The 15,320-nt window shown below is 53.4% G+C and overlaps 1 protein-coding gene and 1 pseudogene across 3 annotated transcripts in view; both read right to left on the reverse strand.

Annotated features, from left to right (window-relative positions):
• Csf1r (colony stimulating factor 1 receptor) overlaps positions 1-14,908 on the reverse strand; it is a 28,609-nt gene extending 13,701 nt beyond the window's left edge. The window contains exons 1-9 of one of the 3 annotated variants that reach the window (XM_015486127.2): positions 14,678-14,908; positions 10,326-10,583; positions 9,625-9,909; positions 8,396-8,532; positions 7,570-7,729; positions 4,611-4,797; positions 2,095-2,210; positions 1,832-1,952; positions 1,535-1,725 (exon numbers count right to left, since the gene is read on the reverse strand). In XM_015486127.2, coding sequence (XP_015341613.1) covers positions 1,535-1,725; positions 1,832-1,952; positions 2,095-2,210; positions 4,611-4,797; positions 7,570-7,729; positions 8,396-8,532; positions 9,625-9,909; positions 10,326-10,583; positions 14,678-14,735 — 1,513 coding nt within the window. In that variant the 5' untranslated portion in view covers positions 14,736-14,908. Of the gene's footprint in view, positions 1-1,534; positions 1,726-1,831; positions 1,953-2,094; positions 2,211-4,610; positions 4,798-7,569; positions 7,730-8,395; positions 8,533-9,624; positions 9,910-10,325; positions 10,587-14,677 lie in introns of all 3 variants that reach the window. The other 2 variants (XM_048811786.1, XM_015486116.2) reach the window with 2 other exon arrangements.
• On the reverse strand, positions 3,143-3,242 carry LOC125619295 (annotated as a pseudogene).
• Positions 14,909-15,320: the final 412 nt, after the last annotated feature.

The following is a 15,320-nucleotide window of genomic DNA, read 5'->3' on the forward strand; positions in this document are numbered from 1 at the left end:
AGCTTGCCAACACCACCTGTGCCCCCAGTGATACAGGAGTCACCAGCTCCACCTCTGGGCAGCTGAGCAGGGCTGGGGTATCTCTCAGTGGCACAGTGCTTGTCTAGCATGCCTGGGGCCCTGGGTTCAGGCCCCAGTGCTCAAAAAAAAAAAAAAAAACAAGCCAAAGAAGGCCTGGTGGTTGCTGAGTGTGGTGGTGCATGCCTATAATCCCAGAAGATCTGGAGGCTGAGACAGGAAGATTGCAAGTTCAAAGCCAGCCTCCGCAAAAGTGAGGCACTAGGCAATTCAGTGAGACCCTGTCTCTAAATAAAATACAAAATATGGCTGGGGATGTGGCTCAGTGAGTGCCCCTGAGTTCAACCTCCAGTATCCCCCTCACTCCCCGCCTCAAAATGCTGTAGGTCACACTGAATTTGCCTCCCCTGTATTTCCCTTGAAGCCTCTCCATGTGTCCTAAACAGCCCCTGGAGGGTATGCGAGCCAGGCTCATGGGTCTGGTGTCTTTTCTTCCCTGGATCTAGAACCCTCATTCTCTCGATGTTGTTTTGAATGACATTAATTTCCTTTCCCTTTTTGGAGCAGGTAGGGGGTCCATTTGAGTTATGAGGTCAAATCCCACCTCTGCCACCCAAGATGGGCGACACTGAACCTATGACCTCAAACTCAGGTTTACCATGCCCCAAACAGGAAGGAAGACAGGCCTTCCCTCCTTAAGGTTATGAGAACTAATTGAGGTAACACCTGCAAAGAGTTCAGCACAATGTCTGTCAACAATGCCAACAACCCAATGTCAGGCTCATTACTTAAAATGCACAGCCACAGTGAGCAGAGAGCAGAGAGGCCCTGAGAGCCATGCTGTAGGCCAGCAGCCTGGGGCACATGAATGATGGATCCCTAAGCCAGGCTGAGGCCAGGGGCCCGCTCTGTTCCCTCTGGGCCCAGAACCTCACCAGGATTTGGCCACAGGAGGGGATGAAGCCTGGTTCTTATGGGCCTGAGGGTGCTGAGGGTGCAGAGAGCCAGAGACCTAGCCCAGGGACCCTTTGTGAAAAACAGAAAGGCCACCTACGCCAGTGCACAGCCCAACAGCAGCCCTGGGTGGCTCACGTACAGTGGCCCTGAATGGCCATGTCTCAGGGTAGGAGAGGAGTCATGAGGAGATGGAGAAGGCTGTCTTGGCTGTCCCTGTATAGGCTGTGTTTCCAGACTCTGATGTCCATGGGGGCACCGGTCCCCTGCACCAAGCGAGTGTATATGCCACTACTTGCTTGTATGAATGAGTGAGTTACAGTGCAGGGACTGAAAGGCCAGCTTCTGCTCCTCCTGCTCTTCCCCCTCAGCTTCTGTCTCACAGGGGTCAAGACGTCCCCATCTCCCTGCCTTGGCAGTCCTGTAGGTCAGGAGGAGCCCGAGGTTGACCCAGAGCGGTGGAACTCAGTACTGCTGGGATCTGCTCCAAATAGCCCTGGTTTCCTGGGGATGGCATTTCTAGGAGCAGCTCGGCCAGGATGGGGTGGGGAGGAAGGCTCACCTAATGAGATGGCCCTGAAGGACTGAGAGCTGTTCCCCACGCTGTTGTGGGCCCTGCACTCATAGGTGGTGTTGTGTTCCAAGGTCCCAATGGTCAGTTGGCTCTGGATGGTCACTTTGTGGAAGGGCTCCTGGCTCAGGACTTTGGGCTGGGAGTCTACCCAGACCTTCAGCACCTGGGCTTCATCACATCTGGGAAGAGCAGAATGGACCTCAGGGTGGGAAGGTCCCCAGTATGGGCATGTCACCCTGCCCAGCTCCTTGGCCCAGGTGAGGGAGATGGGAGGAACCAACTTACTTATCAGTGTGGCCCCTGCACTGCAACCATGTCACATTGGGCTGGGGGTATCCAGAGACATCACAGAACAGGGTGTCAGAGCCATTGATGGGGATCCACATGACACTGACTTTGGGGGCATCTGAGGAGGAAAGAAGAAGTGGAAGAGGGAAAGATGAGCCCTGACCAGCCATCCCGACAGAAGGCCACCTTCCTCACCCCTTCCTGTACACCTTCACCCCCAGCAGCCCAGGAAACCACACCCAAACCTGCCCATCACTCACAGCACAAGGTGAGTTCAAAGGTCAGCGAACTGGAACCCCCTGCATTCATAGCCAGGAAGGAGTAGCGGCCGGCTTCAGAGGGCTTCAGGCGGGGCAGGGAGAGGCTGGAGGTGTACCTGCAGGACAGGGGCAGGCATCCATGAGCCCAGGACAGTGGGGCTCATAGTTTTTGTTTTCTTTTTGTCACAGTGTCTAGAACACAAAGTCTGGCTGAACCAGGTACTTGAGCAGGGGTGCCATTAGGAAAACCAGATAGGGGAAAATCAGTCATGCCATTTCCTCTACTGGTCTTCTCATTAAAAAAAAAAAAAAATTTGAGGTTTAGAAGAGGTGATTCTATAGGTACTGGAAGTCACAGCCCAGGCCCCCTGATCTTATCACCTTCTCTGGACTAGACAGCCCTGCCAAAAAGGACTGTGGTTAGGACAAAGGACAGGATGTAGGGCCTTTGTTCTGAACCGGGTTGCTATAGACTGGGGGTCAAGTCCTGGTGCTGGCATTTCTTGGCTGTGTGACCGTAGGCAGATACTTCACCTCTGTAATCCTCCATTTCTTTTGGGGCAAAGGTGATACTGATGGCATGAAGATTAAAGTAACCTGTACTTGGGGTGCTTGATCAGACTCATTGTAGACACACCATTGAGTGGTACCCTTTATTATAGAAAAATCCTGCAATCAAATACTAGTGACAAAAGTCATTCTAGACTGGTTCCAGGTAAAAATTTTTTTTGTTGTTGTTATTTTCTTAATCACATTTTATAATGTGCCCGAAATAAAGGCATTGTTTAGGTAATAAATACGTTTGTTCAAAATAAATGACAGCAGGGCTGGGGGTGTAGCTCAGTGGTAGAGTGCTTGCCTAGCAAGTGCAAGGTCCTGGGTTCGATCCCCAGGACCAAAAGAAAAAGAATAACAATACAAAAAATTTAAAAACTATATCACATTATCAATTCTTGCTCAGAAAATGTCTTCAGCCACTACTAGACTAAAATCCATGATATTCAAAAGACAGTCTCATTCTGCCAGACCTTCTACACAAGTCAATCTTTTTTGAATGGAACATTCCATGAATTTTCATGTCATCCTTGGGCACGGGCCCTGCTGATCGCTGTATCATTCCACTTTTCATATATACGCTGTTGAAGTGAGCCCACGAGATAACTTGAGATAACTAACATCTACCTCTCCAGCTGGAAATAACTGAACTTTCTAGGGTGACTCATAAGCATCACGAGCTAAAATTCAGTGGCTGTTTTGTGTCCAGCCTTGTCTGCCCTGTGCCAAATGGTCCCAGACCACTGCATCTTAGGAGATCTCATGGTTTCTTTCCACAATGTCTCTGTTTCTTTATAAGAAAACCCCAAACCTGTCCATGGAGCAGCCTCAGACCAGAGATCTACAGACACCAGTTCCAACACTTCTGCTTTAGGCCAGAGACAGATAGAAGCCCAGGTTAGAAGGACCAGAGGGGAACTGAGAGGAGGAAGATGAAGACAAGGGGAATCTTGTGCTTCTGCCAGTTGACAAGCAAGGTTCTAGGAGTCAGTGAGGTTGGGGCTTCAGGAAATAGAATGAGCTCCCCAGAGCGTTTTGAAGACTGAGGATGGCTAAGAGATTATCTGGCCTAGGCATGGCAGATGGTTTCCACCAACTGTGCTGGAAATTGTGTCTGGGGACTGTGTCAAGAAGAGCTCTGAGGCTGCATCTAGACTCTGCAGGAACGGGTTGTAGAAAAAAGCTCAGGGGCATCTGTCATGAGTGTGAGACATATTAGCTGTCCTTGGCCAAGCTGCACTGTCTCATCCTGATAGAACAGGCTAAGAAATTTATTTTAATACCCAGCACTTGTGTCCACTTGGGGAGGAAACTTTCTTGTTTAGACTCAACTTGGTTAGGCCATTTTGGATGGCAAGGGAAAATCCTGACACAGGCCATAGGAGATAGGAAAAAAGATGTCTAAGATGCTGGACGTGTGGAAAAAACAGAATTCTTGGAGTGGAAAAATAGCAGAAAAGAAGACATGGAGTGAGACTGTGCTCAGAGGTGAGTTCTGAGCCTGTGGAGAAGGTCAGCCAGGGAGAATTTCTCGTGTGTGTGTGTGTGTGTGTGTGTGTGTGTGTGTGGTGAGAGAGAGAGAGAGAGAGAGAGAGAAAGAGAGAGAGAGAGACACCACAGGACCTTCAAGAACTTCTGATGCATCTGTGATTGTTTGACACTGAGTCCTTCTCACGGTAAACCTATATGTGTGGCAGAGACTTTGTGCACTCAACATTGGAGTGTGTTTCTGGGTAACAGTCTTGGGGGCACAGGTTGTTTTCCACATCTGCACTGGTCATGGAAGAGAAGAAGGAATGCTGACACTGAAGTTCCATAGTCATGGAAATTGAGACCCAGAAAGAGGAGGAGACTCAAGGTCACACAGCAAGGTTGGGATGTGACCCAAGCATACTGATTCCTGGCTAAAACATCATCCATCTGGCTGACAGACTGTGCAGACAGGAACTGACAGATAGTACCTGTAGGTTTCCTTGTTGGTGACAAAATCAAGCTTGTGCTGGTAGTCAGAGAAGGGTCCCAAATATGTCCAGTTGAAACCCTGTAGGCCAGGGTAGGCCTCCACCTTGACATTGAGGTTGAGGTTCTCACCCACAGTCACCTCCTGGAGGAGGTTCTGCTCAGAGGTCAAATTCAAGTAGGCACTCTCTGGAAAGCAGGACACATGGAGATGTGGTGTCAGTGGGAAGATAGATGCCCTGGCATACGGTTCATTCAATCATTCAACCCTTCATCCAGACCTTGAACACCTCACAGTGTCCACCCCACCCAAGACTTGCCTCTGACACCTCTCTTCTCACCATCCATCCATCCAAATCCCACCGCTGCCCACTACCTCCATCACCACTCCAGTCAAGCCGCCATCACCTCCGACCTGGACCACCACAGCAGCCTCCGAACTTGTTCCCTTCATTCTAACCTTGTCTCCCTACAGACCATCCTCAACAAAGCACCAGAAAGCCCTGTTAAAGCTTGTCACTGAGAGACTAATGTGACTCCATTTTTAAAAATAAATAACAGCAGCTTCTACCTCAAGGCCTGTCCTAAGGAAGGGGGTGTGACCCTTGTCCTTGGAAAAACCCACAGAGAACTCCTAAGCACATACCCACCCTGTTGAGTTGTTTGTCTGTAAATAACGAGAGGTCTGCGGCGCCAGGTGTCCCTGACTCAGTTAGGCTAGTTGAGGACCCATAGCAACTCCCCTAGCAACCTCCAATCAGCATGAGACAGGGAAAATACCTGGAATGCCAGATGACCCCCAAGTAGTTTATAGTGGTGGATAACATGTTGGGAAACCATGTAGTTTAGCACATACACCCCTCGTGGCCTAAACCAATCAGTTCAAAGGAATCCTCCTCTTGTATTAACCAATCACCCATGACCCAGGTCATAGGTCAAGGGACCAGGCTCGAGCTTGCAATAAAGACTCTTGTGTGCTTGCATCGGATTCAGTTCCTGAATTTCCCACGAATCTGGCATAACAGTCACATCCAAATCTGATCATGTCATTCTGCTACTCAAACCTTCTAACCACTCACCCATCTCTTTCAAAAAAAAGCCCAAGTCCCTACATTGGCCCACAGGGCCCTAGGAATCTGCCACCTTATCTCTCTGACCTCATCTCTCACTCTCTTCCTCCTGCTCACTCCACCCTGGTCAATTTATTCCTCCAACGTGGCAAGTACAGTTCTGCCTGAAGAACGTCGTTGTCCCCCTGCCTGGACTTCTTCCTCCTTTGCCAACTTTGAGTCTTTGCTCAAACGTCAGCTCGCCATGGAGACATTCTGTTTGGAACTGCGAATGCTGCTCACTTTATGTGTTTTTAAGATTCTGCTCATTGCGTTTCTTCTCCCAGCTGGAACACAAACTTTTGCACGTGGACAAACGTTTCCATCCTTCGCTCACAGCTGTATCCTTGGCACCCAGAGCAATGTGTGGTTGAAAGCGTAAAGGAACCCAAGCATTTATTGAATGATGACTGTATGCCTGTGCTAGAAAGCGGATGGCATTAGATGCCATAACTGGGTGGGGGGGACAATTCTAAATGCTTTTGCCCTTCTTCCCCTGCAGAGCTCCCAGCACAGTATGGGGTACAGCAAGGCCCATATTCCACGCAAGTCTAGCGCATTGCCTAGGCTCCCGGGTGGTGATTCATGCTTCCTTCCCTACCTCCTACCCCTGCCACCAACCACCGACACAAAAGCCATGGCCACGGTTAGATCAAGATGACTCACCCTGTTCCCACCCCAAAGAACTCCTTCTTCACTCTGGGGTTCCCAGTCCAGTGACTTCCACTGTCCCCCCAACCCCGTCACTGAGGCATACTGAGGGAGGCTGTCCTCTCCTGCACCCATTCACCTCAGCAGCCAGCAGGTCTTCTACATCATTCTGGGCAAGGTGGTCTAGGACCCTTGGCTGGCATCCCCAGCACCAAGCCCTGCAGCCACTTCCCTGACCGGCCTGTCTCCACCCTCCATTCCATCCACCCAGCACCAGACTGCACCTGCTCAGACAACGTCCCCTCCAGCACACTTAGCACACACTGTGTGCCAGCATATTTTTTAGATATGCACTCATTTAGTTCTCCCAACAAATCTGTGAAGTAGTTACCATCACTATCCCCAACTAGGGAAACTGAGGCACAGAGATGTCAAGCAACCTGCTACTTATTGGCAGAGTCAGGTCAGAATGCTGTCCGGAAGTGTATGTTCCTGACCATCACAGAGTGTTCCCTTTGCAATCTGAGCCCACCCTCCTCCTTTAACCCTGCAGGGACTGCTCACACACAGGGTGAGACGCAACTTCTTCACCTATTAATTCTCCATTATCACCTGGCTTCTGCCTCTGTCTCCTCTCCCCCGTGGCCACTGTCCCAGCACTCCTCAGCCTGCTGTGGCCACCTTGTCTCCCTCGGTGTGTCGTGTACACCATGCTCTCTTTGCTCTTTGAATATGCTGTTCTCTCTGCCAGAAGGGCTGTTCTCTGCCTTGGTTATCCCCTGGCCCATCCACTTACTTTCATTCCTCTGGTCCCAGCTTGGAGGCCATTTTCTCCTACTTGAGTCAGAGGAACCCTAGGACACCCCAAGCTTCCCCCATGATCACGCCAGGGGATCATTGTTCATGTGTCCCTGTGACATGAATGTCCCAGGCTTAGAGGAATAAAGGAATGGGTGGGTGAACAGATGCTGTTCAGTAGGGAGGTACCGGCCTCCAATCCCCAAACAGAGAGCACGGTGCTGACCCCAAGACCGCAGGAGCTCCAGGGAGGGAGAGCGGGTCCCAGGGAGGATCTGGGACGGCAGGTGCCGCTGCCCAGCGGGGCTCAGGATGAAGCAGCGCCCTCTCTGCCATTAGCCTTTTCCTTCTCAGACCTTGCTGCCCCTCCCCCAGGATTTCCACCCCCCTCCCTGATGCTCACCTACCACCTGGAAAATCATGGAAGTGGAGTGGGTGCCCTGGGCATTGGTGGCCACACAGGAGTAGTTGCCAGCGTCTTGGAAGCCTACGTCATCCAGGTTGAGGGTGAGGACTTTGTGGTAATGGTTATCATTGAAGTCCGATTGTTGAGCGATTTTGAGCTGAAGCCAGAAGGAATGGAGATGATATACTGAGGTTGATAAGGGATTGGAAAGCTCTGAGTTCAAATCCTCAGCCTTTAAGAGTGCTACTTGCCTGTTCTCAGCAAGGGACCAAACCCTAAGCCTAAGTTTCTTCATCTATAAAATGGGATAACTGGCCTCAGCTCCTAGGACTGTAGTAAGGAGTAAATGAGATTCGCATGCAGAGGGCATAGGGCTGTGCCTGGCCCACTGAATGCAGTAATGTAGGGGGGTGGGGTTTCTTAAAGCAGCCTCCTGTCATTTCCTCCTGTAATACTGCCCCCTTCTCCCTCTCTGAAAGCATCTGAAGTAGCCTTTCTATCCCTGGGCTTTGAAGGTAGCCTAGGAATGCCTTGCTAGGTCAGCCATGAGCTCACATCTGGCTCTGCAGCAAAGGTCAAGGGTCAAGGGACCAGCAAGTGACCAGAATAACTCCTCCCCCCACAGCAGCAGAAGCCTGAGTCCTGGTTCTGGATTACCTACTGGCTGGTGGTGAGATCTTGGTGAGTCCCCTACCTTCTCTGGGCCTGGGCTGTGTCCTCAGCCCGGAGAGCCAGTTTGGGTTGAGGCTGGAGGCTCTGCCTACAGGGGTTAGTGTGCTGAAAGGATGGGCAGACTTCCCCTTGCCTACTTCCCGGGGCTGACCTTAGTGTTTCCATGTTTGAGGAAGACGTCAAAGTCCACGTCCAGGTTGCTGGATGAGCACACAATCTGGGCAGCCTCCCCTCGGATCCGCACTAGCTCTGCAGGCTCCAGTGTCAAGGTTGGGGGCCCTGGGAGGACTGAGGAAGAGACAAGGTCCCTGAACACCTAGGGCTGAGCTGTCACCCTGCTCCCTGCTATGGGCCAGGCTACTGGCCAAGGTCCCCACCATTCTCCTATCCAGAACCCTGGAAGGCAAGCTCTATGCCTTGGTTTCCCCCAAAGCAAATCCTGTCTCCTAAAGAGACCTTGGGATGTCCCCTCTCTCCCTCAGTACCACCCACCACCCATCCCAGTCCACTACCACTCCATGCTCCCGACTTTTGCAATAACCCTCTTAAAGGCCTCCCTGCCTCCCCTCTGCCCCTTATAGCTGAGGGTCCTCTCAGCATCCAAAGTGACCTCTGAAAAACAGAAACTGGATCATGCTTCTCTGCCGGGTAAACATTCAGTGGTTTCCTGTCACCCTCAGAATAATAGCCCAAAGTCCATTGTACCCCTTGACCTGTGTCCCTGCACCATGGCCACCGGGGCCACCTTCTTTCCTGAGGACCTGGCACTCAGCACTCCCTCCTGGAATCCTTTCCCTCCCGGGTGGTGAAGGGTGGCTGTTCTCATCCTCCAGATCTTGGTTAGGTTAGGACCTTTCTCCGAGAGGCCTCCTGTGACCAGCGTGGAGAGATCAGCTCTCGCCCATGGCCTGCCTCGGCTTCCCCAGGTGTTCCTCTTGGTTCATCTCAACCCCTATCTACTGTCTCTCTAGTCTGACTCTCCAGGGCAATGTCCAGTCCATTCAGGGGACATCCCATAGCCAGCACAGTGCCTGGCACACAGCAGGCATCGAATCAATCCCTGTGCCTGTGGCTGTGTTGAAAGATGCTCTGGGCCAGTTTCCCAAGGTCCAGAGACACTCAGGAGGCAAGGAGAGTGCTTTCCCTGCAAGGCGTCTCCACCCACCATGCTGTCTCCTAGCTGCCGGGTTTGGTGTCTGTCAGCATCTCATGGTGGGAGATGATCTGCCCATGGTCAGTTACTTCAGTGGTCTGCATCCCACCTGACACACCTCGCCCCATGGATGACTGTGGGCCGATCGGAAGGAAGACGGGCCAAAGGGAGACATCTGTTACCCACCTGCCCTCCACGCCTGGCCGGTCCCCTCCTGTCCCACTCACCTTTCTGCACATTGAGCCGGATGCCAAGACTCTTCACCATCCTGCCGTCCACCAAGACACAGCACTGGTAGTCCCTGCCCTCTATGAACTTGGCCTTGTGGATGGTGAAGCCATACCAGGGTGAGAAGGAGTAGTTGGTTTGGGGCAAGACCGACCGGCCACGCACACGCATCAGCGAGACGCCTGCCTTTAGCGAGGGGTCGGTGAGCAGGCAGGGCAGTAGGGCATCCTGACCCTCAAACACTGTCACATACTCTGCCAACAGGTTCCAGGGCCGGACAGGGTCTGGGATAGAGGGGGATACAGGTTATAATGATTCTCCCTCCCTGCACAATTGGTGACGGGGAGGCTCAAAAGGCTGAGTATTTGTCTAAGGTTACACCATACCAGGGCCATTCAACCAACACTTTAGAGTGGGCTTCTGGAATCAGATGCAGCTGGGTACTGATGCTGTGTGACCTTGGGCAAATGACTTAACCCTCTGAGTCTCTGAAAAATGTGCATAAACATAGACCCTACCTCACCGGGTTATTGTGAGGACCATGATAAATCAGAGACACTGCCAGAGGTCCTTGTTCATAGTCAGCACTCAATAACATGTGGAGTTGGTTTATTCTGAATGTTAATAGGGGCAGAGCTCCTGGGCATTACAATGGGGCCTGCGGGGCCAGGCTTCTTGGAAGAGGGCTCAGAGTGCTCACCTTTGACGAAGAGGTGGATGGTGGCGCTGCCTGCCAGGGGGTCTCCGGGTTCCGTGCAGCGATAGGTCCCCGTGTTTTTGAAGGTGGCATTGTTTGTGGTCAGGACACTGCTGGGAGCATTAGGGTCCAGGGTCCAGTAGGGGGAGATGGGGCCATCCCATTCCACACTGCCGTTGCCCCTGCATCGCAGGGTGACTGTTGTTCCCGGCTCCACCACCAGCTCAGGGCCGCTGGGCTCAATTACTGGGACCCCCTGACCTGCTGAGGGGTGGCAGACAGAAGTGAGGCCTGGAGAGCACCCCTGGGCCATCCCTGACCCTAAGCACCCCTGGGCCATCCCTGACCCTAAGATTGGTGGTGCTTTGGCAGGTTAGGTGCTGAGCTGGGGGTCACCTTGAACAAGTCTGTGCCCCTCTGGTCATTTGCTCAGCTCCCAACCCAATCCTGCTCAGGGATGGCCTGTCCTCTGAGACAGGAGGCCAGCAGCTTCCTTGGCTGCTGTCCCACCTGTCCCCAGCCTCTCGCCTCAGTCATCCCTGTGTGATGGCAACATTTGCTCTCTCCAAAAGTGGACGCACAAGCAGCCATGTCATCTGTGCTGAGCAGAGGGCCCCCGCTCCAGCCAGGGCTCAAAGAAACAAAGGAAGACCCAAAGGAGTGGAACGTGCGTGGTCAAGTCCTCTGACTTAATTCACTCAGGGAAGAAGAAAAGGGATGCAGGCTCTCAGCCCAGCGGTGAGGGAGGTTCTGGGTCTCCTGCTGCACCCACCCCCACCACTGCACACTTGGTCTGTAGCACAGTAGGAGAGCTCAGAAGTGCCATGCCTCAGTTTCCCCACCTGTAGAATGGGGGACAATAGTCATACCCATTCAGCGGCATGTTAGGTGGTTTAAATGCATGGAGGTCTTGAAATATCCCCTGTGTCCACAAGTACTCCGTAAGGCTTGGTCACTCTGTCTGTGACGTAGGCCACGCCCAGCACCCCCGTCCCCACTGCTGTGTTTACTAGGGAGCCAATCTCTTTTAAGGAAAATTTTCTTGAAGGAGAAAAGAGAACTTGAAACTCCTATCTGGCCCTCGGGGAAGAAGGCCCGTTGCCTCTGCTGTGTCAGCATTTTTTCCAGGGCCTAAAATAGGGGTGAAGGAGGGAAGTGAGAACTGATTCACGGCCTGCAAGGGGCTGCCAGGCGCCCCCGGTCTGCGTGGGCGGAAACACATTGCTGGCGTCCCACTCGGCCCCGGTTTCCGCTCAGCCCTTCTACCAGGGATGTTCTCACTTCTGCTTCCTGGCCCTCCTGGCCACTGCCCCTGCTCCAGGCAGTGAGACCCCCGGAGAGACAGGGCCATCTGCTGGGCTTCAGGACGCCCTAGGGCTGGCTCTGCCACTGTCCCCTGGCTAGTCCAACCTTCCTGCTGTAGCCCTTTCTGTTTCTAGTGATGGGCATAGTGACAAGCCAGCTGAGGGCCTCAGGGCTTCCAAGGAATTCAGGGATCTCCACTGTCCTCTATTAATACTCCTTAACTGAGTGTCCCCCTTTGAAGAGCCCCAAATTGGAAAGGTATCCTCTCCCTAATGATTTCAGGATGGCTTAATTTATGTTCTGATTTCAAGTCTGTCAGAAATGTGCAGCCTCCCTGCCTGAGCTGCTCCTGCTGCTTTTATTTTGGAAGGGGGGGGGGGTTTACCAAGAATTGAACTCAGGGGCACTCGACCACTAAGCCACATCTCAGCCCTATTTTGTATTTTATTTAGAGATAGGGTCTCTCTGAGTTGCTTAGTACCTCGCTTTTCCTGAGGCTGCCTTTGAATTTGCAATCTTCCTGCCTCAGCCTCCGGATCTGCTGTGATTACAGGCTTGCGCCCGTGGCCCCCTGCCTGGGCTTCTAATCAGCAAAAGGGATTAAGTAAACTGTGTGTACTGCCAAGGCCCAGGGACACCTGGGGTTATGGCTGCCAGCAAGAGGGACAAGTGTCATTTCTTACAGTTTTGTGGCAAATCTCAGCAGAGCCAGCACTGCCCAGTCACCTACTCCCTGACACTCCAGGGCCCCAGCCTGGGCTTTCTTGTGGGAAACGGCTTGCAGAGTGGGCGTTCACCAGCGCAGGTTCGGAACTGCTCCTCCCCTTGCCTGTTGGGGAGGTTGCTGTCCCTCAGAGCCTCAACTGCTCTGCTGGGAACAGTCCCAGGTCCCACCCCCCAGCTCTGCTGAGGAGGAGATGACAGGCGGCGGCCAGTTCCCAGCGCTGCTCCTGCCTGGGCCACTGTCGCTCCATTTCCAAGGTCCCTTCTGGGTCGGGTCCTCTGCTATCTAATTGTCAGCCTGCTCAGGCTGTGGTGGGGACCTGAGTTCCGGCCTCGGCCTGTGTTCTTTTCTGGCCCTGCCTCTTCTCACAGGGCCTCTTCTCCCTTCCCCTTCCCCTTCCCCGCCTATTCCTCTGGCCCCACGTTGGCCTTCTGGAAATGTGGTCAGGGAGAGGCTCTGTCTTGTTTCATCCTGCCCTGTCGTCCCAGATATTCACGCAGGACAGGGCTGACGCTCTCCACTTCCGCCCCCAACTTCCCCTTGCTGGCTTGGCTGGCGGGAAGGCCAGCCTGCTCAGCTCCCCCGCTCCCTAGGCCCAGGGGCTTGGTGAACAAGACCAAGGTCTTCCCTGAGCTGTCCGTTCTCCCCCTCTCTAGTCTCAGCTCCCAAATTTCTCCCATGTCCCAAACCTTCCCACCCATTTCCATTTGCCTGACAGATGCTGCCATGGTCCGCTCCCAGAAGACACCCCGATCTCTTTCCTGCACCCTGAACATAGCCTTCCTCAGGCCAGGAGCTCATCACCTGATGGGGAGCAGGGAGCCTCTCCCTGTCTCTAGGTGCTCCGGCACCACCCTGACCCTACGGCAGCCCCCTCTCCCCACTTACCACTAGTCTGCTGGGATGAAAACAGGTTTCTAACACTGTGTCCCCCATTTTTTCTTTCCTTTACAGCTGGACATTAGCCGCAGCACACCAGCCCTAAACACCCCCCTCTCCCTCCCCCCACACACACTCACTCTGCCCCACAGCTGCATCCCTGGGATAAGGATAAGACAAGGCTTTGAAATCAAACTCATAGAACTTTCTGGAGTGAGAGGAATAGCCTCTATGCTCACTGAGACAGTGGGTACGTAAGCATGTGTACTTCACACGCTGCACTGAATCATACATCTAAAAATCTGTGCTTTCTAATGCATATAAGTTGCATCCCAATAAGAAAAAGAACAAGCAGGCTAGCCACTGGTGTTGGCTGTGCCAGCAAAAGGCCCTGAGTGTGCCATCTCCTCAAGAGGGGAGAGACACACCAACTCCTCAGAGACCTCTGTGGGAGGCCAGAATGAGGCTGCCCTTCCTCCCCACCAAGCCCCACCCACCCGAGACCCCTCTAAATAAGCAGGCAATACAATAGGAAACAGGCTTGTTGGGCCACCTGTGGCCCACTGTGTTTTCTGGGCCAACAAGTCCCATCCTGCAGCCCCTTCCCGCTAGTTAGGCAGGGTCCTCTATGGAAGTTCTTAACAGCTGCTGCTGCCGGGAGTTTGGAGGTGGGGTGGGATCCCCATGTAGCTTCCCCTCCTGAGACCTGGCAGCCTATGTCTGGAGGGGGCTCTGCCTGGGGAGACCCTCGCTGGTCTTCCTCAGGGCCCCCTCCAGCCCCGTACCTCTCTCTCACCAAATCCCCCATTCCTGAGCCCTGGGCCAGAGAGGCCGGCCTCTTGTCTCCCCGCTTAGCTCTCACCCCAGCTTCCCAAGGAAGGCCCCCTGCCCCTCAGGCCTTTCTGAGTAGGGCCCTGCCTGGAGCCTGGACTCCTAGGGTGGCAGAGCAGGCAGAGCTGACGGGGCTTTTTAGACTTCTCTGCTCAGTGCAGAGCTGGACCTGCAGCCCACACATCTCCTAGGAACTTGTCAGAAATGCAAAATATTAGCCAAAGACCTACAGAGCCACAGTCTGCCGGGTGACAAGATCCTCGGTCAATGTCCTGTACACACAGGACAGTTCCAAAAGCACTGCATTAATCTAGCCCAGCACCACACCGCCACCTGCCACGGAGTCAACAAAGCCCTGAGAGTATCCGGGACTTGCTCGGGACACTTGGTGTGTTGATAGCTAAGCCGGGACAGACCCACAGCCCTAAGCCAGGCTGGTTCCACCCCACCCATGCTCTTCTTCTCCATGGCTTTTCCAAAGCCGATAACCACAAGCCTGCAGTCCAGTGCTAGGGAGATGGACGCAGAGCGTGGGGACACCCCAGAACGGGCTCTCAGAGCCCTTTCACAGGCGGTCTCTGTCATACCCCCATCAAGCCCCCAGTTCTGTTCTTACCATGCCAAACTGTGGTCGCCAGCAGGACCAGCAGAGTCCCTGGGCCCATGGCCTCCATGGGGCAGCAGCAGGCTGAGGCAGGACTGGACGACGGCAAACCGGCTCCCAGCTCCCAGCTCTGCGGGGATGGGGACCTCTGGGCACACGCTCCTCTCCACGGCGCTGGCTGTTTGTCTCGTTTTCCTCTTCCTCCTCCTGGGGCTGATCCTCTCCTTCCCCTTTTAGCTAGGCAAGTAACCACAGAGTTTGGAAATCTTGGGTCTCTAAAAGAAAACAAGCCGTGACCCCCAGGGGGAGGGAGTGGAGCCTAGAGCAGGGCCAGACTGACCACGGGGGAGCTGGCTACACTGGGAGACCTCTGGAGCCACTTCCAAAGGGCTCCTGGAGAAGATGATCCCTAAGAGCAAGGCAGTCAGTCAGAAGCACAAACGGGGGGCTCCTTAGCAAACGGGGGGCACTGTTTGAACCAAGAGAAGTTAGGTTGGTCTAGGAGAGCCTCATCATGATGGCATGAGACTTCCATGGACACTTACCAACCCTGACATTCACACTCACTGTCTCCTTTGCTTCTCACAAAACTTTATGTGGCAGGACGCCATTGTGACGTATATTTGTCATTATCCCCCCTTTCTTGGTATTCCAC

Source organism: Marmota marmota, unplaced genomic scaffold, assembly GCF_001458135.2.
Source record: "Marmota marmota marmota unplaced genomic scaffold, marMar, whole genome shotgun sequence".
Lineage (NCBI taxonomy): Eukaryota > Metazoa > Chordata > Mammalia > Rodentia > Sciuridae > Marmota > Marmota marmota.